The sequence below is a fragment of the Castor canadensis genome, chromosome 1, assembly GCF_047511655.1.
Source record: "Castor canadensis chromosome 1, mCasCan1.hap1v2, whole genome shotgun sequence".
Classification (NCBI taxonomy): domain Eukaryota; kingdom Metazoa; phylum Chordata; class Mammalia; order Rodentia; family Castoridae; genus Castor; species Castor canadensis.
The window spans coordinates 198194292-198221346 of record NC_133386.1 but is presented as its reverse complement, the minus strand read 5'-3'; the positions used below and the strand labels follow the sequence as shown (position 1 = coordinate 198221346).

Below are 27055 nucleotides of genomic sequence, written 5' to 3'. Positions count from 1 at the left end.
CAGGCAGCGGGCAAGTTCCGGACCCTGGACTCCATTTCCCAGGCGGCATTGCGCGCGACCGGAAAGTGCTCCAAGCCTACAAGAACCGAGGCGGCGCCCTGCGCGGCAGTGCCAGCCGACTGCAGGCTTAGCGGGCAGATTTGTTCTCCATCCTCTAGGAACCTGGTTAGTGGCAGCTCCTGCGCTGGGTGGCAGAGGCGCGTCTCGGAAAACTCTGCCCCGTTGTGTCCCACTGTGGTTAGGGGTGAGAAAGAGCCCGCGCTGGGAGGCCAGGGACTTGGGTTCGGTGCTGGCTCCGCTAACTCGCTTGGCGCTATCGCGACCTGTCACACAGCCTCAGTTTTCGCTTGTAGGAAACAGACACTGTTCGCCGCATCTTTCTTTCCACAGGTGGTGGTTGTAAAGACACGGACGAGCAGGCGGGACTCCTCTCCCTTTTTCCACTCAAGAATAGGTAGGACCGAGCGCCCCGCTGAGAGGTCAGGGATTGGTTAGGCCTGACACATGCCGTAGGACAGGTCTGTGATCACGCTCACTCGTGCTGAGGACTTTTTGGGGGGGGCTAGGGGGGATGGGATGGGGCGGAGGTATTGGGGTTTGAACTCAGGGCCTCACGCTAGGCAGGCGCTCCACCACTTGAACCACTATGCCAGCCGTTTAAAGAGGACTTTTTTGTTTACTTACCTCCTGGCTGGAAAATTCGGCCACTCATCCTAAGTCCTGCCGTTACTGAAGCTATCTTTGGAATAAGAACCCTGACAACTGAGGAGGAGGAGTGAACCTGAATGCCTGTACCTGCTCTTCCACCCTCTGGGCCAAGTCGCTCTCCTTTGGGCCCCATTGTTAACAGTGGTTTTGATCTGTAAGTTAAGAGTTTAGGACTTGAACCCTAAATCTGATTCTCAGGATTCTAAAAGTCCCCCCAGTCATGTGAAAGGGGAGCAACAAATTGCCTTCCTATCCCTTTATCTGTTTGTAGTTCTCAGTTGTAAAAGGGACTTGTGAAAGTTTTTAAGACTCATGGCTGATTGGAGATACACATTTATTACCCTTGGGGAGCCTGATCCTAGTTTAGCTCAGCCTAGGAGAGTACTTTTTGCCAAGGAATTGAAGAAAATGCTAGGTTAGGGAATAGACGCCTTAGATCAGGATTGACCAACTAAACCCCATAGGCCATAACTGATCCACTGGAATGGTTTTTACATGTTTAAATTATTGAGGGGAAAAAGTATACTATTTTGTGGCATGTGAAACTCAGATTTCAGTGTTCCTTAATTGTTATTGGAACACAGTCATTTGTTAAGATATTGTCCCTGGCTACTGACACTACATCAGCAGAGTTGATGACGTACTTGGACAGAGACCTTATGACCTGTAGAGCCTATAACTATCTGGTTCTTACAGTAGAGTTTGCTGACACCTGTTTTGGAATGGCACTCTGAAGAGTGAAGGCAGAACAGGAGTCAGGATATGAACACATCCTGACATCCTAGCCCAACTTTTGTCTTAGAACAAATGAGAGCATAGTTTTAGCACTTGCATGTAATTTTCTCTGTATTCTTCCTTTCCCCCTGCCTTTGCTTTCTATTTCAGGAAGAGGAGGACTTGTCTGTGTACTGTGGGCAGAGCAGTATAACTTTCCTGCCCTTTGTCATAAAAGTGTTCCCATTTGTCCTAAGCCTGTCAGAACAGTAATTCAGGACTACTACTAGGGGTGTGGACACAGTCCCTTTTGGAATGTATTTTCTTTGTAAAAAGGAAAAAGAAATTGTGGAAATATAGTAGATATTGTCAGATGGATGGAGCCTGCTGACCAAAAGCCCTTGAAGACTGGCTTAACATTTCACTGGAGGAGTGGAGGGTGTGTTAGCCAAACACCTGGTGATTTGAAACGTTCTCTGCCCTTGCAGGAATTGAGGAGGTGGCTATGAGGCTGAGTAACAAATCTTTGAGGTCAGTAGCTGACTCATGAAGTGGTGGCATGGTTTCCTCCTGCCAGCCTTCCTCAGGGAAGCTTGTTTCTCTAACCCAGCCCTCAGACCTTCCTTTTTTAGAGCTTACTACTAACTTGGATCAGGTAGTGAAAGCCCAATGCCTCTTTGTTAGATGGACGCCTGGCATGGGGAGAGCTGGCAAGGCACAGCATGTAACTGGGGCTACTGAGAGGCCTGGGCAGGCATGGGAACCGTGAGCATCAGGTTTTTCTTTTCTTTTTTGGTGAGACTGAGGTTTGAACTCAGTGCTTCACACTTGCAAAGCAGGCATTCTACCACTGAACCACAACTCTAGTCCATTTTGCTCTGATTACTTTGGAGATGGGGTCTCATTGAAATATTGGCCTGGCCTCAAACCTCAATTGCTCTGATCTCAGCCTCTTAAGTTGTTTCAACTACTGGCATGAGCCTCTGGCACCTGGCCTTTTCTTTGTTTTTTTTTGAGAGAAGGTCTTGTTATGCTGCCCAGGCTGACCTTGAACTCCCGGAATCAACTGATTCTCCTTCCTTGGCCTTCCACGTAGTGAGAACTGTAGGTGTGCACCACTAAACCCAGGTAGCTTCAATAAGAAGAGTTATAATACTTGATTCTCACATTGTCCTTACATTTTCTCACTTAAAATAACCTGTGGTCAAGGAAACAGTGAGGGCTACAGGTGTTGAAGCCAAACAGACAAGGGTTTGAAACTCCTGTCTACTTATTGGGTACTAATGTCAGCTACTTAATCATTCAGAGCCTTAGTTTTCTCATGCATAAGATAGAGATCCTTCTCACAGGGTTATCAGGTTATAGGAGTAAATGAAATTTGGTGCTCGTAGCTGATGTTTAAAGAATAGTTCTTTCTTACTGCTATGTCTTTCAGATGAAAACAAGTCCTGCAGATAAGTGTTCTGTTCAAGGTGCCCAGTTTGTGAGAATTGGAGCCTAGGTCACTGTTCTGTGAGCCTTCTGGGTCTAAAGGTAAGGAATCAAGTGTTGTCTCTCCTTGAGAGTTATTGCATATTTTTATTCATCTTTATTTTAGTGGTACTGGGCTTTTCTTTATTTTATTATTATTTTTTTGGTGTGACTGGAGTTTGAACTCAGGACTTCATGCATGTAAAACAGGTGCTCTGACTGCTAGAGTCATACCTCCAGCCCATTTTGTTGTGGTTATTTTGGAGATGGATTCTCACAAACTATTTTGGATATCTTACAGCTATCACATAGCTGGGATTACAGGAAGATGCTAACATGACCAGCTCATTTGTTGTGATAGAGTCTTGCTAGCTTCTTGCCTGGGCTGGCCTTGAACCTTGACTGCCTTGAGGTTTGGGCCTGTGCTGCCCACACAATTGCTAGAGGCAGAATGGGTCCTGTGCCTTTGCCCACTGCATGACTTTTTTTTGGGGGTGGGGGAGGGACAGGGGATCTAACCTATGACCTTGCACATGGGAGGCAAGTCTTTTTTTACTGAGCTACTCCCAGCCCCTTGCCTGGCCTTTTAAAAATTTTTTTATTTTTTGCAGTACTGGGGCTTGAACTCAGGGCCTACACCTTGAGCCACTCCACCAGCCTTTTTTGTGATGGGTTTTTTTTGGGATAGGGTCTCCCAAACTATTTGCCTGGGCTGGCTTCGACCCTCGATCCTCCTGATCTCTGCCTCCTGAGTAGCTAGAGTTACAGACACTTGGCCCTTACCTGGCTTTTAAGAGCAGCTCCTCAGGGGGCATAATCATTTACCAGGCCTGAAATCAAAATCGGTTTCTAAGTTTAATAAGTACACATGTAGAAATCTCAAAATAAACCTCTTACTTTTTAGACCAAGAGTTCTTGCTTCCTCTTTTTCTCCTCTGGACTGTCCTCAAAGAAGAGAAAGCAGAAGTCTTAGGTCTAGAGACAGCTGAGGGGTATCACTCAATTCAAGGGGTGGTGTGGGGGGTGTCAGGGACCTCCACAATGGCCAGTCCATCCTCTGGGAGAAAGACTTTTCTGTGGAAATGGGACTTTTTCCCAGATACCCTAATAATACAGATTGAGCATCCCTAACCACATCCAAAATGTTCTGAAATGTGAAAGTTTTTTTTTTTTTTTTTTGTGATACTGTGGTTGGAACTCAGGGCCTACACCTTGAGCCACTCCACCAGTCCTTTTTTTTTTTAAATTTTTATTTTATTCATATGTGCATACAATGTTACAATGTTTGGGGTCATTTCTCCCCCCTTCCCCTACCCCCTCCCTCTCCCCCCCACTCCCTCGCTACCTGGCAGAAACTATTTTGCCCTCATCTCTAATTTTGTTGAAGAGAGAGTATAAGCAATAATAGGAAGGACCAAGGACTTTTGCTAGTTGAGATAAGGATAGCTATACAGGGAATTGACTCGCATTCATTTCCTGTGCATGTGTGTTACCTGCTAAGTTAATTCTTCTTGAACTAACCTTTTCTCTAGTTCCTGGTCCTCTTCTCCTATTGGCCTCAGTTGCTTTAAAGTATCTACTTTAGTTTCTCTGCATTGAGGGCAACAAATGCTATCTAGTTTTTTAGGTGTCTTACCTATCCTCATACCTCCATTGTGTGCTCTCGCTTTTATCATGTGCTCAAAGTCCAATTCCCTTGTTGTGTTTGCCCTTGATCTAATGTCCGCATATGAGGGAGAACATACGATTTTTGGTATTTTGGGCCAGGCTAACCTCACTCAGAATGATGTTCTCCAATTCCATCCATTTACTAGCGAATGATCACATTTCATTCTTCTTCATGGCTGCATAAAATTCCATTGTGTATAAATACCACATTTTCTTAATACATGCGTCAGTGGTGGGGCATCTTGGCTGTTTCCATAACTTGGCTATTGTGAATAGTGCTGCAATAAACATGGGTGTGCAGGTGCCATTGGAGTAATCTGTGTCACAGTCTTTTGGGTATATCCCCAAAAGCGGTATTGCTGGATCAAATGGTAGATCAATGTTTAGCTTTTTAAGTAGCCTCCAAATTTTTTTCCAGAATGGTTGTACTAGTTTACGTTCCCACCAGCAGTGTAAGAGGGTTCCTTTTTCCCCCACATCCTCGCCAACACCTGTTGTTGGTGGTGTTGCTGATGATGGCTATTCTAACAGGGGTGAGGTGGAATCTTAGTGTGGTTTTAATTTGCATTTCCTTTATTGCTAGAGATGGTGGGCATTTTTTCATGTGTTTTTTGGCCATTTGATTTTCTTCTTTTGAGAAAGTTCTGTTTAGTTCACTTGCCCATTTCTTTATTGGTTCATTAATTTTGGGAGAATTTAGTTTTTTAAGTTCCCTATATATTCTGATTATCAGTCTTTTGTCTGATGTGTAGCTTCCACCAGCCCTTTTTGTGATGGGTTTTTTCAAGATAGGGTCTTGTGAACTATTTGCCCAGGCTGGCTTTGAACCTCGATCCTCCTGATCTCTGCCTCCTGAATAGCTAGGATTATAGGCTTGAGCCACTGGTGCCTGGCTGGGATTGGGTTTTGAACTCAGGGATTCATCCTTGCAGAGCAGGAGCTCTACTGTTTGAGCCACCCCTCCAGTCTGTTTTGCTTTGGCTATTTTGGAGATGGGGAATCATATTTCGAATCGCAGTCCTCCCAGTCTTAGCCTCCTAAGTAACTAGGATTGAAATTTGAAACTTTTTGATCACCAAATGATGCAGTGTACAGTTCCAACATCCAAAAATCTCTGAAGTCTGAAACACTTCTGCTTTTCGTATAAGGGTTACTCAGATAGTTTTTTGGCCTTCTTATGTTGGAACCCAGGGACCTGGGCATTTGTGATCTAGTCTGGATTTTGGTTCCTGTCTCTTCTTTCCTGGCTCAGAGGTGGGGATAATTCTTCTGGTTCTGGGCAGGAATACTAATCCCAGAGCTTCAGGCCCAAGGCCTTGTCATCCAGTCATAGCCCTGCACTTGTTGCTCTGTGTACTGCCAGGTGCTGGGGTGGGGCCTTACTCATTTAAAACCTACTGTGCTATTGTGGCCTCATGAGGGTGGTGCCCAGGCTGATGGTAGGGGAACAGAAACAAAATAACCCATGCTATGGGTGAGAGGGAGGTCATGTTACTTTCTTTAACCAGTGTGGAGTGCACCCCAGCCATCAGGGACATGTGACTTTTTCTTGTAGGATTTCTTGATCAGAATGGCTTCAGGATGGTTTTACCTGTCCTGTCTGGTGCTGGGGTCCCTGGGCTCAATGTGTGTCCTCTTCATTACTTACTGGATGCAGTATTGGCGAGGTGGCTTTGCCTGGGATGGCAGCTTACACATGTTCAACTGGCACCCAGTGCTCATGGTTTCTGGCCTGGTGGTGCTCTATGGAGCTGGTGAGTAAGAGGCTGGATGGGGGATGTGATATGGCATGGGCCTGGGTGGGCAGCACTTTACCTCTCCAAGGCTGGCCTTTGTCAGTGTTGGGTTTGGGACTACCAGGGTAGGGGGAGTTTGGCTGTTCCTAGGTCCAGCTGTCATTTAGGGAACAAAGTAGAAAGAGTTAGAGACATCTTGGAGAACAGCTACACAGGTACTGTGAGGCAGGGTCAGCAAACTTTCTGTAAAGGCACAGACCATATATATCCCCAGCTTTGGAAGCCATAAAATCCATGTTGCAACTACTGAGCTCTGCCATTGTGTGTGAGAACAGCCATAGAAAATACATCAACACGTGAGTGTGACTATGTTAGTAGAACTGTATGCAGGTCTCGGACCATGACTCAAGTGGTAGAGTGCCTGCCAGCAAGCATGAGGCTCTGAGTTCAAACCTCAGTACCACCAAAATCCAACTTTATTTGAAAAAAGAGGCGGTGGGTTGTATTTGTCCTGGGAGCTGAAGTTTTCTGACCCCTGCTATATGAAACAAGATATTGAAGCCTCTTGTGGCATAGTTAGGCCCCCAACTGAGGGACTTGCTTGCTCTTCTAGAATCCATTTTTGCCCCATGCATTAATACCTGTGCCCTGTAAAATGGGAAGTGGGCTTCCTTTTCCCCACTGCTAAAATGAGAATACTGATAATAGCTCACTATGTGCACTTCATACACATCATCCCATTTTTTTTTTGACTCCATGTCTTGCTACGTAGCTAGCCCAGGTTGGCCTCAAACTCAAAGATCATCTTGCCTCAGCACCTTAGTGATAGCATTACAAGCATGTACCACCACAGTCAGCTTTGTTCTTATTTTTTTTGGAGGGTGGTGGTGGTGGTGGTACTGGGATTTGAATTCAGAGCTTCATACTTGCTAGGCAGATGCCCTACTACTTCAGTCACCCCACCAGCCTTTTTTTGTGTTGGGTACTTTCGCAGTAGGGTCTCACGAACTATTTACCCAGGCTGGCCTCAAACCTTGATCCTCTGGTCTCTGCCTCCTGAGTTGCTAGGATTAGAGGCGTGTGCCACTGGTGCCTGGTTCCCTTTTGTTCTTAGAATAAGCTTGTCGGATGGGTTCTGTTGTTATTTTTCCATTTTACAGATGAGGAAACTGAGACTTAGAAGAGGCCAAACAGCTAAGTTTCCAAGCCTGAATTTGGACCTATGTTGACTGACCTCCATGCCTGAGGTGTTTTTTTCCCCCCAGTTCTGGGGGTGAAACCCAGGCCCTTGCACATGATAGGCAAGCACTGTACCACTGAACTGTATTCCCAGGCCTTCTCGCCTGAGTTCTTGACAGCTCACCTTGGTTATGAGAATTCAGTTTGGTAAACAGTGAAGGAGATAGCACTTTTTAGCCTGTACAGCTGCATTCAAGCTGCATTTATTGCAAGGGCAGAATTCAGAACACTGCTTCTTTCTTGTTAGCTGGCCGTCTTGCCTCCCTTCATGGCTGACTGCTACCCCGCAAGTAGTGGGAGGGTGGAAGACACTGAGGAGTGGACAACAGTGTCCTAGCAGGTCCTTCTTCCCTTATTGGGAGGCTGTGCAGGGTCACATCAGGGCAGTTGCCTTGATGTGTTGGGGAGCACTAGGGGCTGTGGTTGAGTCTTGGGACGCCTCTCTCCTGCAGGGTCGCTGGTGTACCGCCTGCCTGTGTCATGGGTGGGGCCCAAGTTGCCCTGGAAACTCCTCCATGCAGCCCTGCACCTGATGGCCTTCATCCTCACTGTGCTAGGGTTGGTTGCTGTCTTTCAGTATCACAGCCATTCAAAAATCGCCCACCTCTACTCCCTGCACAGCTGGCTGGGCATCACCACCGTAGTCCTCTTTGCCTGTCAGGTGGGTGCCTCCTCTGGGTTCCTGCTGCCATGTCTACACATGGGTTCTAATTGGGGCTTCACTTGCTTCAGCTCCAAGTACTCCCTCTGCCCACTGCCTAGGAGAGCCTTGCACACACATCCTGTAATGTAGCATTTAAACAGCCTTGGGAGGTTGGGGCTTCTGCACATATCCTGTTCCTTATACTCATCATTCCACAGCCCTGTGAGCTAACTTTGTTATAGCAAGTGCCGTGCTAACTCCGATTCACCACCTCTTTTCTTTTATTATTCATATGTGCATACAATGCTTGGGCCATTTCTCCCCCCTGCCCCCACCCCCTCCCTTACCACCCACTCCGCCCCCTCCCTCTTCCCCCCACCCCCTCAATACCCAGCAGAAACTATTTTGCCCTTATATCTAATTTTGTTGAAGAGAGAGTATAAGCAATAATAGGAAGGAACAAGTGTTTTTGCTAGTTGAGATAAGGATAACTATACAGGGAGTTGACTCACATTAATTTCCTGTGTGTGTGTGTTACCTTCTAGGTTAATTCTTTTTGATCTCACCTTTTCTCTAGTTCCTGGTCCCCTTCTCCTATTGGCCTCAGTTGCTTTTAAGGTATCTGCTTTAGTTTCTCTGCATTGAGGGCAACAAATGCTATCTAGTTTTTTAGGTGTCTTACCTATCCTCACCCCTTCCTTGTATGCTCTCGCTTTTATCTTGTGATCAAAGTCCAATCCCCTTGTTGTGTTTGCCCTTGATCTAATGTCTGCATATGAAGGAGAACATAAGATTTTTGGTCTTTTGGGCCAGGCTAACCTCACTCAGAATGATGTTCTCCAATTCCATCCATTTATCAGCGAATGATAACATTTCGTTCTTCTTCATGGCTGCATAAAATTCCATTGTGTATAGATACCACATTTTCTTAATACAATCGTCAGTGGTGGGGCATCTTGGCTGTTTCCATAACTTGGCTATTGCACCACCTCTTTTCTGCTCTCCCCACTCCTGCCTCTCAACCAGAAGCAGTTCTAGAAGTGCTTTCTGTGTTCTGATACCAGTCCTATGCTAGAGAGTTCATGAGCAAGGACTGGTAGGAAGCAGAGAAAAATAAGGACAGTTGGGTTTGCTGGGAGAGTGGGATTGTACTAGCCTTTTACATACTGTTCTCGTTGCTTGCGTAACAGAAACGGACAAACCACAGTGAGGTGCAGTGGTGGGTGATGCCTGGTGGGAGGTTGGGAGAGTTGGGAAAGAAGGGCCAAGTAATAGAGGTGGGTAGGCAGCATGGGGCGGGGGCGGGGTGTGGATGACCTGGTGCACATTTGGTCACACACAGTACTGACAGCGGCTTCCTCCCTTGCATCCACAGTGGTTCCTGGGCTTTGCGGTATTCCTTCTGCCCTGGGCATCACTGTGGCTACGCAGCCTCCTGAAACCCATTCACGTCTTCTTTGGAGCCTCCATCCTCTCTCTGTCCATTGCGTCTGTCATTTCCGGCATTAATGAGAAACTCTTCTTCAGTTTGTGAGTGTGATGGGTCCCCAACTCCAAGACAGGGGTGTTCTGCAGTGAGTCTTCAGAAGATGCACCCTGTGATTGCAGCACTCAGCCAGGGGAGGTGGCCTTTGGGCCTGGCCCCATTCCTGATCTGAAGGGTGACAGAATTGTTCTTCCTTTAGGTTGAGATTGGTGAATTAGTCAGCAAATATTTATTAGGCATCAGGTTGATTTAGCACCTACTCTATGTCAGAAATGCTTCTAAATACCTTAGTTAATTCTCTCAACTGCCCTATAACATTGGTGCTTTTGTCATTGCCACTTACAAAGGAGAGAACCAAGGCACAGAGAGGTTAAGTAACCTATGTAAGGGTACACAGCCAGTAATTGGACAAGCTGGGAGACAAGTTAGGTAATCTTTGTTTTGTGGTACTGGGGTTTGAACTCAGGGCATATACCTTGAGCCACTCCACCAGCCCTTTTTTTTGTGATGGATTTTTTTCTAGATAGGGTCTCACAAACTGTTTGTCTGGGCTGGTTTTGAACCCTGATCCTCCTGATCTCTGCCTCTGTAATCCTGAGTGGCTAGGATTACAGGTGTGAGCCACCAACACCCAGCAAGTTATGCAATCTTGACTGCAGAGCCTACATGTCTTACCACTACCATCCATTGTTTTGAGACTGTCAGGTGGAGTGAAAAGCAAATAAGATTTGAGATAAGCGCTGGATTTAGATTTTGGCTATGCCATATACTAGTTATATAACTTTGGACAAGTTAATTTCACCACTTTGAACTTCAGTTTCCACATAGGTAAAAAGCAACATACAGAGCTAGGTACTGGTGGCTCATGCCTATAATCCTAGCTACTTAGAAGGCAGAGATCAGGAGGATCACGGTTCAAGGCCATCCCAGGCAAATAGTTCATGAGACCCTATCTCGAAAATACCCAACACAAAAAAAGGCAGGCAGAGTGGTTCAAGTGATAGAGCGTCTGTCTAGCAAGTGTGAGACCCTGAGTTCAAACTCCAGTACTGCCCAGAAGGTATGCTATAATTCCAGATTATGGGTGGTCCCGGGATGGTTTTCTCTCCCTCTCTTGGTGGCATTGAGTCTTCCACTGGTCAAAAATAGTGGAAAATCCCACATTGTTTTGTCTTCTTCAGAAAAAATGTGACCAAGCCATACTCCAGCCTGCCCAGCGAGGCTGTCTTTGCCAACAGCACCGGCCTGCTGGTGGTGGTCTTTGGGCTTCTGGTTCTATATGTTCTTCTGGCTTCATCATGGAAACGACCAGAGCCGGGGATCCTGACTGACAGGCAGGTACGATTGCTTGTCATCCATTTCAGTATGGGATAGGGCCAGGCCTAGAGAAGGACCACCCTGGAAAGACTTGGGTCTTGTCAAGAAGACTGACACAGTCGCCTGGTGGGAAGCTAAGCAGCTTAAAGGTGGCGTTCGGGTACTGGCAGGCACTGTATCAGAGCAACACGTAACAGTAGAGCAAATGTAGCTATCCAGGCTTAGGGGCTCCCAGAATCCTTGTCCCCAAATTCCTGTGGTCTCATGAGATGACACATGACCTTACCTTTCAAAAGGAAGGACTCCAGTGTGGTGTGGTAACTTCTTTGCTAGTTTTGGGGCTAGGCTAGTGGGATGGTGCTTGGTGACAAGTCAAGTGTGTGGAGTAGGTCTTGCCTGTTCTTGGCCACTCAGACACTTGACAGATGAAGTGAGATGGGGTGTGTGTACCAGGCTCAAGGACTTTGGGGCTTCCCTGGAAGATCTGGTGGCTTGGTTGGGGATCCACTTGCAGGTTGGGGAGGTCTACCTGAACAGCTCAGGCCTGGTGCAGCTCTTGCAAGTAAGGGGTCATTTTGACATCTTGTCATTAACCCCTGTGTGTCTGCCTTCTTTCCAGCCCCTGTTGCACGATGAGGAGTGAAGTGAAAAGGGGTTGTGGGAACAGTCAGTGGTGTGATCTGTCTCCTTCAGAAGCTCTGCTCCACCCAGTGCTCCTGGCCCCAACTTCTGCTTGCCTCAGTGGCAGGCCTGTCTCTCCAGCCGCTTTCCATGCATCTGCTTTTCCTGGTGGCTGTGGCTTCTTGGTGTTACCAGGTCCTCCATTTTCACAAGATACTCCTTGCCCTAGTCACTCATACTGTGTTTGCTCCATCTGCAAAAGTTGGGCCAATCTCCCCTAAAACCGCTGGGATGTGTAGAAAATCTGGACAGCTCAGAAAAGCTGGGACTCAAATGCAGTCCCTGATATAAAACATGACGAAGCAGCTTTTGCCTTGGAGGCCTGCATTGCAGTCTGGTCACCCGCAGCAAGCAGGCTTCCTCTGCTCTGTACTGCAGAATGGATTGCAGTGGCAGGAGCTGCCTCTGCAGAGAAGCTGAGGGCTGACTGCTCTGAGCTGTCCTGTTTTTGATCTCTGGACAGTGTTGTGAGTTATGACCTGTGGCTCTACCTCTTCTAGCTGCTGCTTCAGCTGTGGCCTGAATCTTGCCCTTTTCCTGTGACTTACATGCCTGTCACTATCAGGCAGCCCTATGAGCCCTGGTAACCTGCTCTTCCAAGAACAACCTGTCCCTAAAGTTTCAAGAATGATGAGTAGCAGAAGTTTCTATGGCTTTCCTTTCTTTCCCCTTGCTGACCCTTCCTTCCTGCCCACCTCTGGGCCAGCCCAACCTACTTTCCCACTCCAGCCCACCATGAAACTGAAGACAGTGTTGTGAAGTATCGTGCCCAGCACAGCCCTGGGAGCTGCTGCCACCTTCAGAGGTATTCCTTATTGAGAACTGGCCTGCTTCCCCTGCCCTACATTGCCTGCTTATCTGGTTGAGCCCTGCCTCCTGGGGTGTACCAGAGCACCAGCTTTGCTTTTCTCCCATGAAGAAAGTGAATGAGGAGGGAGGAATCTTGTTCCTCTCCTCAGTGCTGGCACGTGGGTCCTGTTGCTTTCTCCAAATAAGCCTTGCCAGGTCCCAGGCTCCAGACTGCTGTGCTTGAGACAGGTGGATGTGCCCTAGGGTTTAGAACTGGGCACTCCGTGGCAGGTAGCAGCCAGGCTGACTGTCCATGCCAGCCCCAACTGCCAGGTATTAGCAGGACTAGGACTGGACTTTCTGGTTGGATAAAGCCTTCATGCAGTTGGGATGACTGCTGGGCACCTTGGTCATGTCCAGTTCCCCTTATTAACAGCAAGTTGCAATTTTACTTGTTAATGAAACTTGGCCCTCATTAAATATATTTTAAGACTGAGAGCTGTCTTAGTCTGTTTGGGTGGTTATGGCAAACAGAATGGATTGGGTGGCTTAAATAACAAACATTAACTTCTCATAGTACAGTTCTGGGGGCTAGAAGTCCAAGATCAGGGCACCAGCAGATGTGGTGCCTGATGAAGGCCAGTCTGCAGATCATCTTCTCACTGTAGCCTCATGTGGTGCAGACTGCAAGTCACCCTCACAGAAGAGGCCACTAGTTCCCTTGTTGAGGGCCCTTCATGAACCAATCACCCCCTAATAGGGGCCTGCCCCCTAATACAATCACATAGTGGGCGGATTTCAGCACATGAACTTTAAGGGGACACAAAACATCACAAGCCTTCTCTGCTGACATGTTTCTGTTTCATAATCTGGACAATACTAAAAAAAAAAACAAGTGACTGGCCTGAGGTTACCCAGCTAGGCAAGGGCCACTGTGTGAAGCTAGCCTCCTTCCTGGCTGCTGGGTACATATCCCAGTGCACACTGATGACCATCTTTGTGATCAAGGACCTGTGGTGTAGTTGATGGACAGGGGACCTTAGGTAGGAAAGCCCAGAGGCCAAGTGAGCCCGCAGCCAAGTTTGGGGAAAGGAAGTGATAGAAAGCCACTTTCCTAGTGTGACCAGCTGCAGATGCCACGTGGTGGTGGAACAGATAGATGCCCTAGGTGGCGAGGTGCCTGACAGTAGTAATAGCACTAACTCCTAGTGAGTTAGCACTCAGACTTCAGGGCCTGCACCTTCAGCAGGTCTGAACCCTTTTGCATCCCTGTAAGATGGATACCATTCTAACTTACAGATCCCAAGAGGCTAAATATGGGCCTGAGTTCACGTAACTGGTTTAAAGCAGAATCAGACTTTAGGTGGATGTGAGCCATGGGCAGAGTCTTGAGCCATCTCTATCCTGCAGATGTGCCAGGTGTTGTGTGTGTGTGTGTGTTATCTCAATCAGGTACTGTTAGCTGCCCCTCCTAACACAGGTGTCATCAGTGATTGCTATAGAAAGAGATCAGGGGGCTGGCTGCAGTTTCTGATCTATAGCTGAATCTTAAAACATGATTTATTTTCCTTCTTGTGTCCCAAATGCCTGTCCTGTTCCCAAAGAATCACTGCATTGTTAATCTGGGGCTGAGAAAAGCCTTTCTACCATTCTCACATGTATCCAGTGTGGTGTGTGTGTGATGGAAGAACAGGAATGGGGCCCAGTGGAACCAGCCTGGCTGAGCAGAGCCTGCCTCTGGGGCACAGGTGGTGGGGTGCTGCCTGGAAGGAGACAGGTGGTGATCACTGAAGCCAGGGCAAAGGTCCCTCACAGAGGCAGCAGCTTTATAGTTTCAATGTGTTTTATTAGCATTCTTTCCACACTGATTTGGGTTCACGTGCAGAAGGCCTTTCAGAAGGAGAGGGATGGAGTCTTCCAGGAAATGTCTTATGACTGATGCCCAGTGCTGGCTTATGACTGATGACCCAGGACTCCACCCTCTCTGATGAAAAAGAAGACAGTACTAGAGGGGGTACATGGCTCACACCAGCCTGGAGCTGTCTGCATAGAGCAGTTCTGAGCTTTGGTGGAGGATTTCCTGCTGGACTCAGAGCACAGGCCCAGGGTAGAGGGAGGGGGAAGGTAACTGTTGGAAGATAGAAGGAAGTGACAATGGGCACCTCTGCACAGCAGCAAGATAGGGCCGAGGTTGAGGGTGGCAGTCACATATCCTGGCTCTGCAAGGCCTCTAGGATGGCACTGAGGATGGAGGCAGCAGCCACTGCTCCAGGGTCTGGCTGATCCAGCTGTGCAGAGCTGATGTAACTGGCTCTTCCAGCTCCAGCTTCCATGTTTTTGGTGGCCTCAGCTGCAGCTTTGGCACTCTGAGGGAGTATGGACATGGGCTCAAGGACAGGGCACCAGCCTACCTCCTTCATGCATGCCTGCTGTCTGACCCTAGACCTACTTGTCCCACACTTCTGGTACCATCACTGAGTGGAAAGGTCACCTCTCACCTGTTTCTAGCAGGGAATGGGGCCACCATTTACTGAGACCCTGTTATGTCCCAGGCACTGTGCTGGGCTCAGTGTGTCTCCTTAGCTACATGACCACCTGCTGAGGCAGGTACTCATTTCTTTTTTTTTTTTTTTTTTTTGGTACTGGGGTTTGAACTCAAGACCTACACTTTGTGCCACTCCACTGCCCTTTTTCATGATGAGTTGTTTTTGAGATGGGGAGCGGGTCGCACAAACTATTTACTTGGGCTGGCTTCGAACTGTGATCCTCCTGATCTCTGCCTCCCGAGTAGCTACGATTACAGGTGTGAGCCACTGGCATGCAGCAGCTCATCTTTATTTTATAGAGGAAGAAATGGAGGCATGGGAAGGTCTTAACCTATTCAGTCACATGGAGATGGGAACCTGATGGCTCTAAGCTGTCTCCCTTAGTGGCCAGGCCAGCCTCACTTACCTTGACTGCATTGATCAGAACCGAGATGAGATCAGCCCCTGGGCTCTTCCAGGCTTGAAGCTCCTGTCCTGCTGCCCACAGAGAATCCAGCTGGGCAAGGTGAGGGAGAGAGGGGCTGAGGACAGGCTCTGCCACTGAGGGTGAGCTTTAGGGCTTGTAGGCTCAAAAGAAGGAAGAAAAGGCCATAGCCTAAGTACATACCATAGTCCTGTCCCCTGGTGCAGCCTTTCCATACCTGGCAGAGAAAGAATGAACAAGACTCACTGTAGGGAATCACTCTGTGTGTGGGGACAGGGCCTGGCCGAGAGCAAGTGGCATCCATCAGCCATCAACCCCAACACACCCCTGATCTAAGGCTTAGGGCTCTGGCTCACTTCTGCATGGCCTCCAGGCCGGCATCCATGGCAGCAGACCAGGCTGGGAGGTCAGTCTTGGACTTGAGGGGCTGGGCAGCCGCAGTCAAGAACAGGCCATAGAGCTGGGGAGTGGGGGAAAGAGTGCTGGGCATGCAGAACTGGCCTGGGTCCCAGCCCATCCAGCATCCTTTCCTGCCAGCCCTTCTACCCCAGAAGCTGCTGGCACTCACCGCCCCAGATGAGCCTCCCATTTTCTCCAGCAGCAGCACAGACAACTTGTAGAGGAGCTGGGCAGGGCTGGCAGGGGGTGGTCCCTCCTTCAGCCACTCCTGGATAGCTGCAGGCAGAGTGACAGTGAGGACTTCAGAGGAGCTCCCTGCCTCATTTTGTTTCCCTAGCCCTTTGCACAAACATCCTACATGTTTTACCAACTGACTGTATTTACTGAGTGTGGTGACTTTAGCCTGCTTTGTTCAGTCTTGTAACCACAGAGACAAGAGCAGTGCCTGGGTTATAGTAGGCAGTAAATACAGTTTTCTTGAATGAATGGTGCTGGACAATTAAGAGCTTCTCACAGGTGCGGGCAAACAGAAAATAAGACTGGCTTGAATTGTAAGTGATTGTCAATTGTTGAGGACTCCATTTTTTTCTGAGATCTCCTGTTCCATTTGAAGTGTAAGAAGTGTCCTTCAGGGAAGCAGGCGAAAAGGATGCTGGGGTTTTGCAAATGACCTCACTTGGCAAAAGAAGAGGTGGTGACTCCAAGGCAGCCACCTGAATGTTGTGGAAATTGTTCTGTTTCATGAAATGCCCAAATCTAAGAACCAGCATGCTCTACCAGCCCCTCTCAGAACCCAAGAAGGCCCAGGCACCAACCTCTGGCAGCACGACTGTGGGTAGTGCCACAGTCTCCATCACCAGCAGCTCGGTCCAGTGCATTCAGGTACTCCTCCAGGCTCAAGAGGGTGGTACACACCCGTTCCAACACAAGTGCCATCTGTTTTGAGGCTATACCTAGAAAGGGAGCACAGTGGGCAGAGGCCCACCTGACTCTTCTCACAGTCAAACTAGATTAGAATGGGAGACCGGGGTGCCAAGGTCCCTGCCCACCCATGGCACACTGTTGAACCCTTTAAGGCTCAAGCCAAAGCTTGGCTACCTAAGATGCCTGCTTCTCCCCCAACAGCAGGGCTGGGTACCTCCTGCCTCAGTGGGATCAGGGGCCTCCCGGGGCTCGGTGGGGGCTGCCCGACTCCGCTTCCGCCCAGTCACGGAGACCTTGGCCACATTAGGCCAGGCTGCTGCAGTGGTTTCAGCATCTAGGAATGACCAGATGTTCTCTCAGTCCCAGATGACCAGCCGAGGATCCAGGGGGCCTGGGTTCCCTGGGGGAACGGGGTGCACCTCAACAAGTACAACCTGAATACTGACTGCATATGAGGAAGTGCAGGGAGGGTTCCTGGGGAAGGTTGGGCAGATGTAAGGAAAATCCTAATACTACCTTTCCAGTCAAGTGGGAGCTACAGAAGTCTGTGGAAGCCAGAAAGGCTCTCTTCTTGGGGTTGAGAGCTTGGCTGGCATGGTCAGACCAGTTGGGGTCTCTACAACAGAGCCTGTGGATGGCTCCCTCCAGCAACAAGGAGCCCTGGCTAGGATGACCCATGGTTCCAAGTCTTACCTATCAGTTTCAGGAGAGGCTCATCCACCAGCAGGAGTGTGAGAGAAACGCCAGGCATCTCCAGTGCTGACATGAAGGTGCCTACCAGGGCCCGGGCCACCTTCACCCCACGGCCCTCTGCAAGTCCAAGCATGGGAGTCCATGAGGGAGAATGGGCCCTTCCCCCCAACCAGAATGGCAGGAAAACAAAAAACGTTGGAGTTTGAAGCCCTGAGGTCAGTGGGAGATGGCCCCATTTCCTTAAAGCACACCTCAGTGACACATCAAATCGCCACACTCCCTGAGCTATCCCCTCTTAAGGGACAGGTAAGTAACTAAGTTTCATTTACTGAGCTCTTACTAGGTACCAGGCACTGTGTTACGGATGTTATGTATGTTTAATTTTATTTAATCCTCACAACCACCCTATAAGACAGGTACTATTATTACTCCCAAGTTACAGATAAGAAAACAGGCTGAAGGTCCCCAGCAATTAAATTCCAAAAGTGACAATTTAACTCAAGCTCATGTGAGAACAAGCACATACTCTGTCTGAGCCATCACAAGACCCTACCTTGGCTGCCTTTCTTTTTGGCTGTACTGGGGTTTGAACTCAGCTCCTTATGCTTGCTAGATTGATGCTCTGCTATTTGAGCCACATCCCCAGCCCTCAGCTGCCTTTTTTATCTTGAGATTCAAAGGGTTGGAGGGTTCTCCTCCCAGTATGGGCTCACCCAGAGAGCGCACAGCAGCATCAGCTATGATGCCCAGCTCCAGGAAAGACAGGCCACCCAGGTTGTTGACCATCAGTACCACTGAGGAGCCTGTGGGTGGATGTGATACCCACAGTGAGGTTCTGCCCTCTGCCCAGAGGGGTAGGACAGGCTGAGAGTCTGGGGACAACAAGGCACTCACCTGATGGCACAGGCACATGGGATGCACTGGAGGCATCCGTCATGTGGTTGAGCATGAGTGTGACAATCTCGTCAGCAGTTGCCATCTGTCAGAGGGACCCAGGAGTAAGCTGCATCCGGGAAGCCTTGACCTTGGGTGGGGCTGGGCCAGGGAGTTCACCTACCTTTACCCGACGTACACCAGCTTCCCCGTGGATTCCTGTGGAGAGACGTGATCACTGCTGACTAACTCAGGGCCTTTGCTCTTCAGGTTTTTATCAAGGACCTACTGAGTGCTTGGCACCAGGCTAGGCACCGTGGATGTGAGCAATGGGTAAAAAGCAGGAAATAATGAAAAATACGCAGTTTCTACTTTCTGGGGTCTCATGGCATGGTGGTGGTGACAGCCAAGAATCAGAGTGGCTGGAGGCAGTCACAGCAAGGCCCCCAGGGTGCTGATCCCCTTTGCTTTTGGAAACATGAAGAGGAAAGAGGAAAGCCTTGCTGCACAGCTGGGGTGGTCTTTGAACAGCCTCTATCAGAAGAGCTGCATCTGGACAAACACAGAAGGATCCAAAATGGTATAAAGACAAAGAGGTGGGTGCTGCACAGAGCTTCACATGACCAGAGCTATGGGTATGGATGGCAAAGTGGGCAGAAATCAGGAGGGTGGGCAGCCTGGGTCTCAAGTGCCCACTTAGGAATCCTGAGACCACCTAATAGAGCAGAGAAGACCAGGTAGATGGCTCCAAGGCCTGGGACATGGGCAAAACTCAAGGCAGAGGAGCAGGCCTGGCTGGGACAGGGGTGGCCACACACTTACCCAGGCCCAGCTCCACCTCATTGGATGCGAGCTCAAAGGTGGGTTTGGAGCCAGGGACACTGCAGGAGGACAAGCTCACTCCCAGGGTACCTAGAAGAAATGAAGCATGAAAGATGGCTGCTCTGCTCTCAGCAGGACTGCAGAGACAAGGCCTTGGAAGCCTTGAACACAGGCACTCTCTTTCCTGAGCAAGGTAGCTGGACTTTTCATCTCAGTGATGAAAAAGAAACCTAGCTCTGGTACCCATAGCCACCAGGTCCGGAAGCCTCCACTAGGGAAACCTTCCCTCAGCCTCTAGAGAATAACCTGGAAAGCCCCCCTCCAACAGGGAGCTGCTTCTAGTCCAAGGGTCTGCCCATGCCCCCATCCCTGAGCTGGCACTCACCCATTGCCTTGGCCACCACGCTCACCCGATTTGTGATCTCCTCCAGCCCCATACCTGCCTCAGCCAGGGCACCTGCCACCTGTAGCCACACAAAGAGGCCCCAGGAGGGGAAGGAGTCATGAACCATTTTGGGACAGAAGATAGGTCAGGAAAGAGTTTCTTACTGGGAAAGGGGAGTTTTAGGATTTCCATTCAACTTGGCTTGTCACATTCAGAGCAGAAGAGTATTCCCCTCATTCATAATGTATCTGCTGGAAATCTTCAAAAATTCCAGTCTGGGGCTGGGAATGTGGCTCAGTGGTAGAGCGCTTGCCTAGCATGTATAAACCCTGGGTTCAGGTTCAGCAAAACAAACAGTTGGACATTGGTGGCTCACTCCTGTAATCCTAGCTACTCAGGAGGCAGAGATCAGGAGGATTGCAGTTTGATGCCAGCCCGGGAAAGTAGTTTATGAGACCGTCTCAGAAAAACCCTTCACAAAAAAGGGCTGTTGGAGTGGCTCAAGGTGTAGGCCCTGAATTCAGGCCTCAGTACTGCAAAACAAACAAACAAAATTCTAGTCTGTTGTAGCCAGAAGGGACTTTACAAATAGGGAAATAGGTCCAGAGAGAGGAGGTGACTTTTCCAGTGTCAGGTAAGCTAGTTAGTGGCCAGTTTCTTCATTCCCAGTCTGGAGTTCTTTCTCCTATAGCATATATATGGTGGCTTACTTTACTCTTCATCCATCCACCCACCACCAAGCATCTAACGCATCTAGTATATGCTGCAAAGGGACAGACCCGCCTGAGTCACAGTCCCTGCCTTCAAGGAGCTCACAGTCTGGGGAGAGGAGAGGAAGCAAAGAGACCACAATGAAACTTGCTGCAAGGTAGGTGGCAAGTACAATGACAGAATACACAACAGGAGGTTGAAGGAGCACTGAGGAAATCAGGGAGAGCCTCAGTGGGGAGACATCAGAGCAGGGCCTCTATAAAAAGGCAGCTAGCCGGCTACACAAAGCTGACCAGGGAAAGGATTCTCCAGGCCACAGACAGGACATAAGCAAATTCGTGGAGACGAGTCTCAGCCCAGCAGATTCACGGACATGGTTTTTAACAAAGAAGAGGAAGGTAAGGGTGTGGAGAGTAGAAGTTGGAGAGACTCAGTGAGGTGGGCCAAACGTGTGGTGCATCTGGCCCAAGGACGTGGGCTGACTTTGGGAACCCAAGTGGTTGGGGAAACTGGTCAGATAATGTATTTTGTTTTGTTGAGACCTGGTCTCAACATGTAGTCTAGGCTGGCCCTGAACTTGAGATCTTCTTGCCTCAGCCTTCTGGGTGCTGATAAGATGTACTTTTTTTTTTGGTGGCAAAGCGATTTGACCTCAGAGCCTCACGCTTGCTAGCCAGGTGCTCTACCACTTGAGCCACTCTGCCAGTCCTTTTTTGTGTTGGATTCTTTTTTTTTTTTTTTTTGCAGTACTGGGATTTGAACTCAGGGCTGACACCTTGAGCCACTCCGCCAGCCCTTTTTTGTATTTTTTCTTGTGATGAGCTCATGAGATAGCTTGTTAACTGCCCAGGCTGGCTTCAAACTGCAATCCTCCTGATCTCTGCCTCCTGAGTAGCTGGGATTACAGGCATGAAACACTGGCACTCAACTTTGTTGGGTATTTTCAAGATAGGGTCTCACAAACTGTTTCTCTAGAGTTGGCTTTGAACCTCTAGTGGTAGGGGTAGCATGAGGAACAGACTGGGCCAGGCAGTAAGGCTGGAGGCAGAGAGGGGAGCCCAATGAAGAGGTGGCTACATCGATTAGGTGTGAACAGATGCCCCCTGCACCAAGGCACAGGCAGGGAGGGCAGGTACGAATAGGACGTGTACTATAAAGGCATTCTGAGAGAAGTGCCAGGGCAGGGTGCTGACTGAGTAGGATTAGGGTGGGGAAGGAGAGGAGATAGGTCTGGGAGAATGCTGTATTTTGGACTTAGGCAGTTGAGTGGATGGGGGGCTTTGTTGGGTCAGGGTAAAGGAAGAGCTGGAAAAGTTCAGTTACTTTAAGCTAGCATCAGTGTCTGGGGTAGGTAGGGAGGCTCACCTTGTGAATAAGCACTGTGCCACAGAGGCCCCTCCGGCCTGCCTTCTTCAGGACAGTAAAGGCACTGTCATCCCCAATGACCACCATCTCCACGGGGATGCCCTCAGCCTGGGCCTGCTCTCGGGCCAAACCAAAGTTGAGCCGGTCCCCAGTGTAGTTCTTCACAATGAGGAGGGTTCCCACTACAGAAGTAGCCGGCAGGACCCCATTGGTACTTGCCCTCACCTACCCCCAGTGTGCCCTCCCTGCAGCACACCCTCCCACATGCCAGCCTGACCTGTGCCTGCCTGGGCCACGGCCCTGATGGCTGCCAGGATGCTGCCCACGGCAGGGGAGGTGAACACAGCTCCTGCAATGACCCCAGTCAGCATACCTTTCCCAACAAAACCTGGAGACAGAAAGGTGGAGTGAAGGTGCTGGGTAAGGACAGTGTCTGTGGTTGCTGGGGCATCCCATGTGTCTGGCTCCATGGCTGGCTAAGTCCTACTATATGTTTGTGCTAGAAGATCCCCCCAGTTCTTTACATGGTTGACCCCTTTTGGCTCCCCCCGCACTTCCAGAGATCTACAAACTGAGATTCAGAGACTTAGGGGTTGTGATGAGCCCCAGAACACAGCAGAGGGGAACCATGCCCATTCTTGACTCTGGCCTGGGCCCTGCTGTCCAGTACCTCATTCCAGCATTAAGATTCTCCCAGGATTCCAGTCTGCTTGGTCCAGCACCTCCCACCCCCACCCCAGGGCACTCACCAGCATGAGCAGGCTCATGGCCGGAGCCGCCACCTGACAGCAGTGCCACTTTGCCCTTGAGGCTGTCCAGGTCAGAACGGAGGGCTACACGGTGGCCTTCCAGGAGCTGCAGCTGGGGGTTGCAGGCCACCAGTCCATTAAGGGCATCATCAGCACAGCCTACCACTGAGTTCAACAGCTTCTTGGAAGTCTGTGGGGAGAAGCACAGAGGAGGGTCAGGGTGTGGTTAGCAAAGACACCCCATCTTGCCTAGCCACACTGCTGTGCTGAAGATCTCTCTCTATGATCACTCAGGAACTCCAGGAACACAGTGGTGTCCTTTAGCTGGGCCACATTTTATTAGGAGGATGCCTGACTTTATGTCTTTTTTGGTAGTGGTACTGGGGTTTGAACTCAGGGCCTCAAGCTTGTTAGGCAGGTGCTCTACCACTTAAGCCATTCTGCCAGCCTGTGTAACTTTACTTCTTAGTTTGTGATTTTTTTGTTCAGTGTGTAATCTATAAACTTTTTGCATCATAGTTTCAGTTTATTCTGAAAAACTATTTCATTACAAAGAAAACGAGGGAGTTAAGAATCCTCAGGGCAGGGCACTGGTGGCTCATGCTACTCAAGAGGCAGGGATCAGAAGGATTACAGTTTGAGGCCAGCCTGGGAAAATAGTTTGCAAGACCCTATCTCAAAAATATTCAACACACTTTGTAACTACAAGAAACCCTAAGTTCAAACCCCAGTCTCATAGAAAACAACAAGAACAACAAAAAGAGCCCCTATCTCATAAATGAATTAAAAAAAAAGAGAAAGAGAGAGAGAGACCCTATCTCAAAAATACCCAACACTAAAAATGGCTGGCAGAGTGGCTCAAGTGGTAGGTCACCTGCCTAACAAGTGTGAGGCCCTGAATTCAAACTTCATTATCACCAAAAAATAAGTAAGTGTCCGCAATAAAAAAAAAAAAAAAGAAAGAAAACTAATGAAATTGGGGCCCACATCTGCTTTAGTCAAAGGAAGAGAAGCTTCAGGCTGAGCTGGGCAAAGGGGCTGGACAGCTACCCCCCCACTCTATGCTGCAGCTGGGCCTCCAACGGAGGGAGAACATTTCCTCATCATTCTGGTGGGCCAGGTCCAGAACTAGACTCTGTATGTATAGAGAGCAGAACGCTATTCCTGCCGTCTATGGAACACAAAGACCATTTCCACATGCTACATGAGAGGGGTGCACATGTCCAATGCGGACTCAGAAGAGGGGACCTCTGCCTCCAGAAGAACACTGGAAGTCTTAGTAAAGGATAAGTAGGAAGTAGGCAAAAAGCAGGGCATGGAAGAGGGAGAAGGGAGGACATTCCAGACAGAAGGAGCCATAAACTAAGCCCCAGAAGTGTGAAATAGTGTGGTGGCTCCAGTGACAGAGGCCTGAGCAATCAGGAGCTGGCACAAGGAGGTGGGCAGGGGCCTCACCAGCCACAGGAAGAACATGGCAGGCTGTGGGTAGCTTCAGGAAGGAGGTCATGGGCAGGCTGACCTGAGGGCTAGAGAAGTGTCACTGGGCTCAGCTGACTTGAATTGCATGTGTGTGGGGGGGTGTCAGGCAGAGGGGAGCTGTGCGGGGATTAAATGGTTGAGAGCTTGGGCTCTGCAATCAGGAACTTAGGTTCAAATCCTACTCCTACCTCTCATTAGCTGTGAAAACTCAGTGAAGATGTATCACTGTTCTGAGCTCAACTCTTCCTTTGTAAAACAGGGAATTAGTAGAACTTGTACCTGTTATATAGTAAAACCTCAATAAAAAAGAGCTACTCCCTTTTTTGAACAGGCTCTGAAAAGCTGGAGCCAGTAAACAAGGGTGTGCGTTGGGATGATGCCTCTTCCTTTGTCCTCTAGAGACAGAGACCCAGGTCCAACATGAATCCAAAGAGGGCTCTCAGCGCCACCTGGTGGCCTGCAGCTGACCCACATCCTGGCAAGGTGTGTTTCCGGCCTCAGCTCCTTCCCGAGCCAACGAGCCGGAGGTTGGTTCTTTTGTGCAAAATGTAGCTCTGATGCCTCCCTGGCGGCCTTTCCTGACTCCAGCAAGGGCCAGGGCCACCCCTGAATTAAGGATGAGGACAGTACCCAGGTTAGTAGACAAGACAGCAAGCAGAATAATAAGATTGGCTTAATTTGTCAAGCAGGGACTAAGAGCCAGGCCTATTTCTAAGTGTTTCTGAATATGTTTCATTTAATTTTTCTAACAAGTCTATAGAGGAAAGATTAGCCCAGGGAGGAAACCGAGACACAGTTAAATGATTGCGCTTGCAGTCATACAGCCAGCAAGTGCCCAGGCCTGCCTCGTTTCGTTCTAACCTTATCAGCTTGCTTTCTCAAAGGGCTGAAGGAAGCTGCAGAGTGACAGAGGTCTTGCCCTAGGAAGGGCATGACAAGTGGCTCTTAGAGCCTACCATAGATTGGAACACACAATGAAGTTCTGAGCTGGTGTCAATTCCAAGCCCAGTACCACTACTATCCAAGACTGTCCTGCCTGAGAGTATCAGCCATTCTGCACCAGAGCCATTCCTGGTCCCTAGTGACTTGAAGGAATGGAAAAGGAAAGTAAGTTGGACATTATGTGAGTCCCCTAGGATTCTGCTCTCATCAATACCTCACAGTCACTTGGTAGCAGGCCTCAAGCTGCCATATTGCAGATGAAGAAAAACAGGCTCAGAGAGGTCAAGCCTTCACACAGCTGGTGGGTTATCAGGCTGAAATCTGAACCCAGATTTATTCAAGGCCTGCTTTGGTTTAGACCAGTTTTAGAGTGGGCCTGGAGCAAAGCCCAGGGACATGGCGAGCCTCTCATATTGTAGATCTCAGCTCTGGGAGCAGCCCACACATGCCCCAGGCTCAAGAGGTCATTCTTCCTGGTTCCTTCTGTGACTGGCACAGTGACTATTACAGCAAATAACTGTTATATCTTCTAACTTAAATGCATGACCCAAACTTGGGCAAAGGGGTTTCAGAGGAACTCAGAGGCCAGCTTCAGGCCTGGCTGGGACCAGTGGAAAGGGAGGGAATCATAGAACATGCCTGAGAAAGGATGAGCCTCTTTCTAAACCTCTGAACCCCATCAGGTGGCAGCATCTCTCAGTCAGGGTGTAAGGAAGTCCAATGTGCCCAGGGCTGGGATCCTCACTGCTTTAAGACCACAATCCTCCCCTTACCCTCGCCCTACAGGACTTACCATGGTGGGGAGGCTCTGAAACACGCTGAGGTCACACTTCTGCACTGAGCTACTACAGGGTGGAGAATCCTGTAAGTGCTACGTAGGTCTGAGCACAGTGAAGGCACCTGCAGGGGTGGTAAAGATACAAACTGCTGAAGGCACTTGCAACCAACTAGCACAATCACACCTCCAGTGCCTCAGAAGTAGGGAGCTGTCCCAGACTTTGATCCAAGTCCAAACTCTAGTACGTGGGCTAGGGATGGAGAACAGCATGGGGCTGACCAAGGTTCAAACCTGAACTTAGCTGCCGGAAGACAGATCGATCCATGCCTGGCACAGGGCTGCCTTTAATGCCTAGAAACAGTACCCACCTCATAATCAAGGAGCAAAGTTACCCACATGCCTTAGAAGTGAAAAAGTTACAAAGATCTTCACATACTTGCTCTTACTGGCCTTGGCACCACACCAGGAGGGAGCAAACTGCTGGTGACCCCATTTTACTTATAGAAAACTCAAGAGATCTAGTGATTCGTCCCAGTCATACTAGTTAAGTCAGGATTCAAATCCATGCCTAGTCTTTTTACAAAGCCTGTGCTCTATTTCAGTTTGTTTAGGTAGAGCACCTGCTGTGCCAAACCTCAGGTGTAAATCATACAACTCATTTCCACCTAGGTTACCAGTGTCCTGGGCTCATTCTGCATGTGTGTGTACACACATCACTGTAACAACCTGGTGCAGATCTGGTTCTGTACCTCAGGATCTTCTCTGCCTCAACTGGGGAGATCTTAGGTAAACAGATTCCCTCTGAGCCTGAGCAGCCTCATCTCTATAATAGGACTTGGTTTTCTCTGGCATTCTGCAGATGCTTCAAGCATTCAGGCTCCTTGGGGAGCCTGTCTGATGTCACCTGGCCACATCAGGCCTTGCACTGCTGACTGGAATCTCCTTCTGGGTCATTAAGGTTCTGGCATCGAAGTTTAGATTTTGTGTCTAAGTTCAGAATTTGCATGGCAACGGGAGCACTGATAATGCTGGGTGAGTGAGTTGGTGAGCCCTTCCCGCGTCTGAAGGTGAGCATCCCGGCCCTCAGGTGAGGCGGGCTGGTTGTTTTAAGGCCGGGTGGGGGCACCGGCTGGATTTGGAAGCGGTAAGGGCAGAGAGGCACATTTCTAGTCGGAGATGTTCACAGATCGTTGTCAACTCTCTCTCTAGGCCTCTGCGGTCCTTTCGGTTCCCAAAACAGGAACAGTCCTGAGGGCTCCTGAAGCAATGAAGGAGGGAAGAAGAGGACGGGCTCTGAGGAAGGGCAAGGGGCACGGGGGCCAGCAGGTGAACTCCGAGAGTGTAGAAGGACCTCCCCGCCCCCCGCCCCGGCTCACGCCAGCCTCAGCCACCTCCGCAGCAGACACCACTTCGCAAGTACCCCCAACGGTTTGCCCTCATCCGGGTACTCCGGGCTCCGCGGTAAGAGACGGGGCGGGGCCCAGGGGGCGGGGCCTCCCTTGGTTGGCCGCCTA

The 27055-nt window shown here is 49.4% G+C and overlaps 2 protein-coding genes across 10 annotated transcripts; one reads left to right on the top strand and one right to left on the bottom strand.

The window, feature by feature from the left end:
- The first annotated feature begins 25 nt into the window (after positions 1-25).
- Cyb561a3 (cytochrome b561 family member A3) lies at positions 26-12947 on the top strand. Of its 5 annotated transcripts, none has more exons than XM_020164697.2 (9): positions 29-165; positions 391-454; positions 1911-1953; positions 2858-2955; positions 6116-6314; positions 7988-8196; positions 9554-9708; positions 10846-11002; positions 11601-12947. In XM_020164697.2, the coding sequence occupies exons 5-9, from the start codon at positions 6131-6133 to the stop codon at positions 11622-11624; spliced, it is 729 nt and encodes a 242-aa protein (XP_020020286.2). In that variant the 5' UTR covers positions 29-165; positions 391-454; positions 1911-1953; positions 2858-2955; positions 6116-6130; the 3' UTR covers positions 11625-12947. The 5 variants fall into 5 exon arrangements, with proteins under 5 accessions (XP_020020366.2, XP_020020286.2, XP_020020122.2 ...); XM_074046755.1 differs by having other exon boundaries at positions 74-244; XM_020164533.2 differs by lacking the exon at positions 1911-1953.
- Positions 9455-27053, bottom strand: Tkfc (triokinase and FMN cyclase). 5 transcript variants are annotated; one of them, XM_074046716.1, is made up of 19 exons: positions 26933-26996; positions 26446-26799; positions 25557-25663; positions 22343-22532; positions 21871-21981; positions 21594-21775; positions 19518-19596; positions 19133-19222; positions 18495-18529; positions 18332-18416; positions 18151-18240; positions 17438-17554; positions 16959-17078; positions 16636-16773; positions 15990-16096; positions 15778-15881; positions 15605-15638; positions 15404-15493; positions 9455-14817 (listed from the first exon to the last, which is right to left on the bottom strand). In XM_074046716.1, the coding sequence occupies exons 3-19, from the start codon at positions 25557-25559 to the stop codon at positions 14656-14658; spliced, it is 1737 nt and encodes a 578-aa protein (XP_073902817.1). In that variant the 5' UTR covers positions 25560-25663; positions 26446-26799; positions 26933-26996; the 3' UTR covers positions 9455-14655. The 5 variants fall into 5 exon arrangements, with proteins under 5 accessions (XP_073902817.1, XP_073902788.1, XP_073902794.1 ...); XM_074046687.1 differs by lacking the exon at positions 26446-26799 and having other exon boundaries at positions 26933-27053; XM_074046693.1 differs by lacking the exon at positions 26446-26799 and having other exon boundaries at positions 26918-27027.
- Positions 27054-27055: the final 2 nt, after the last annotated feature.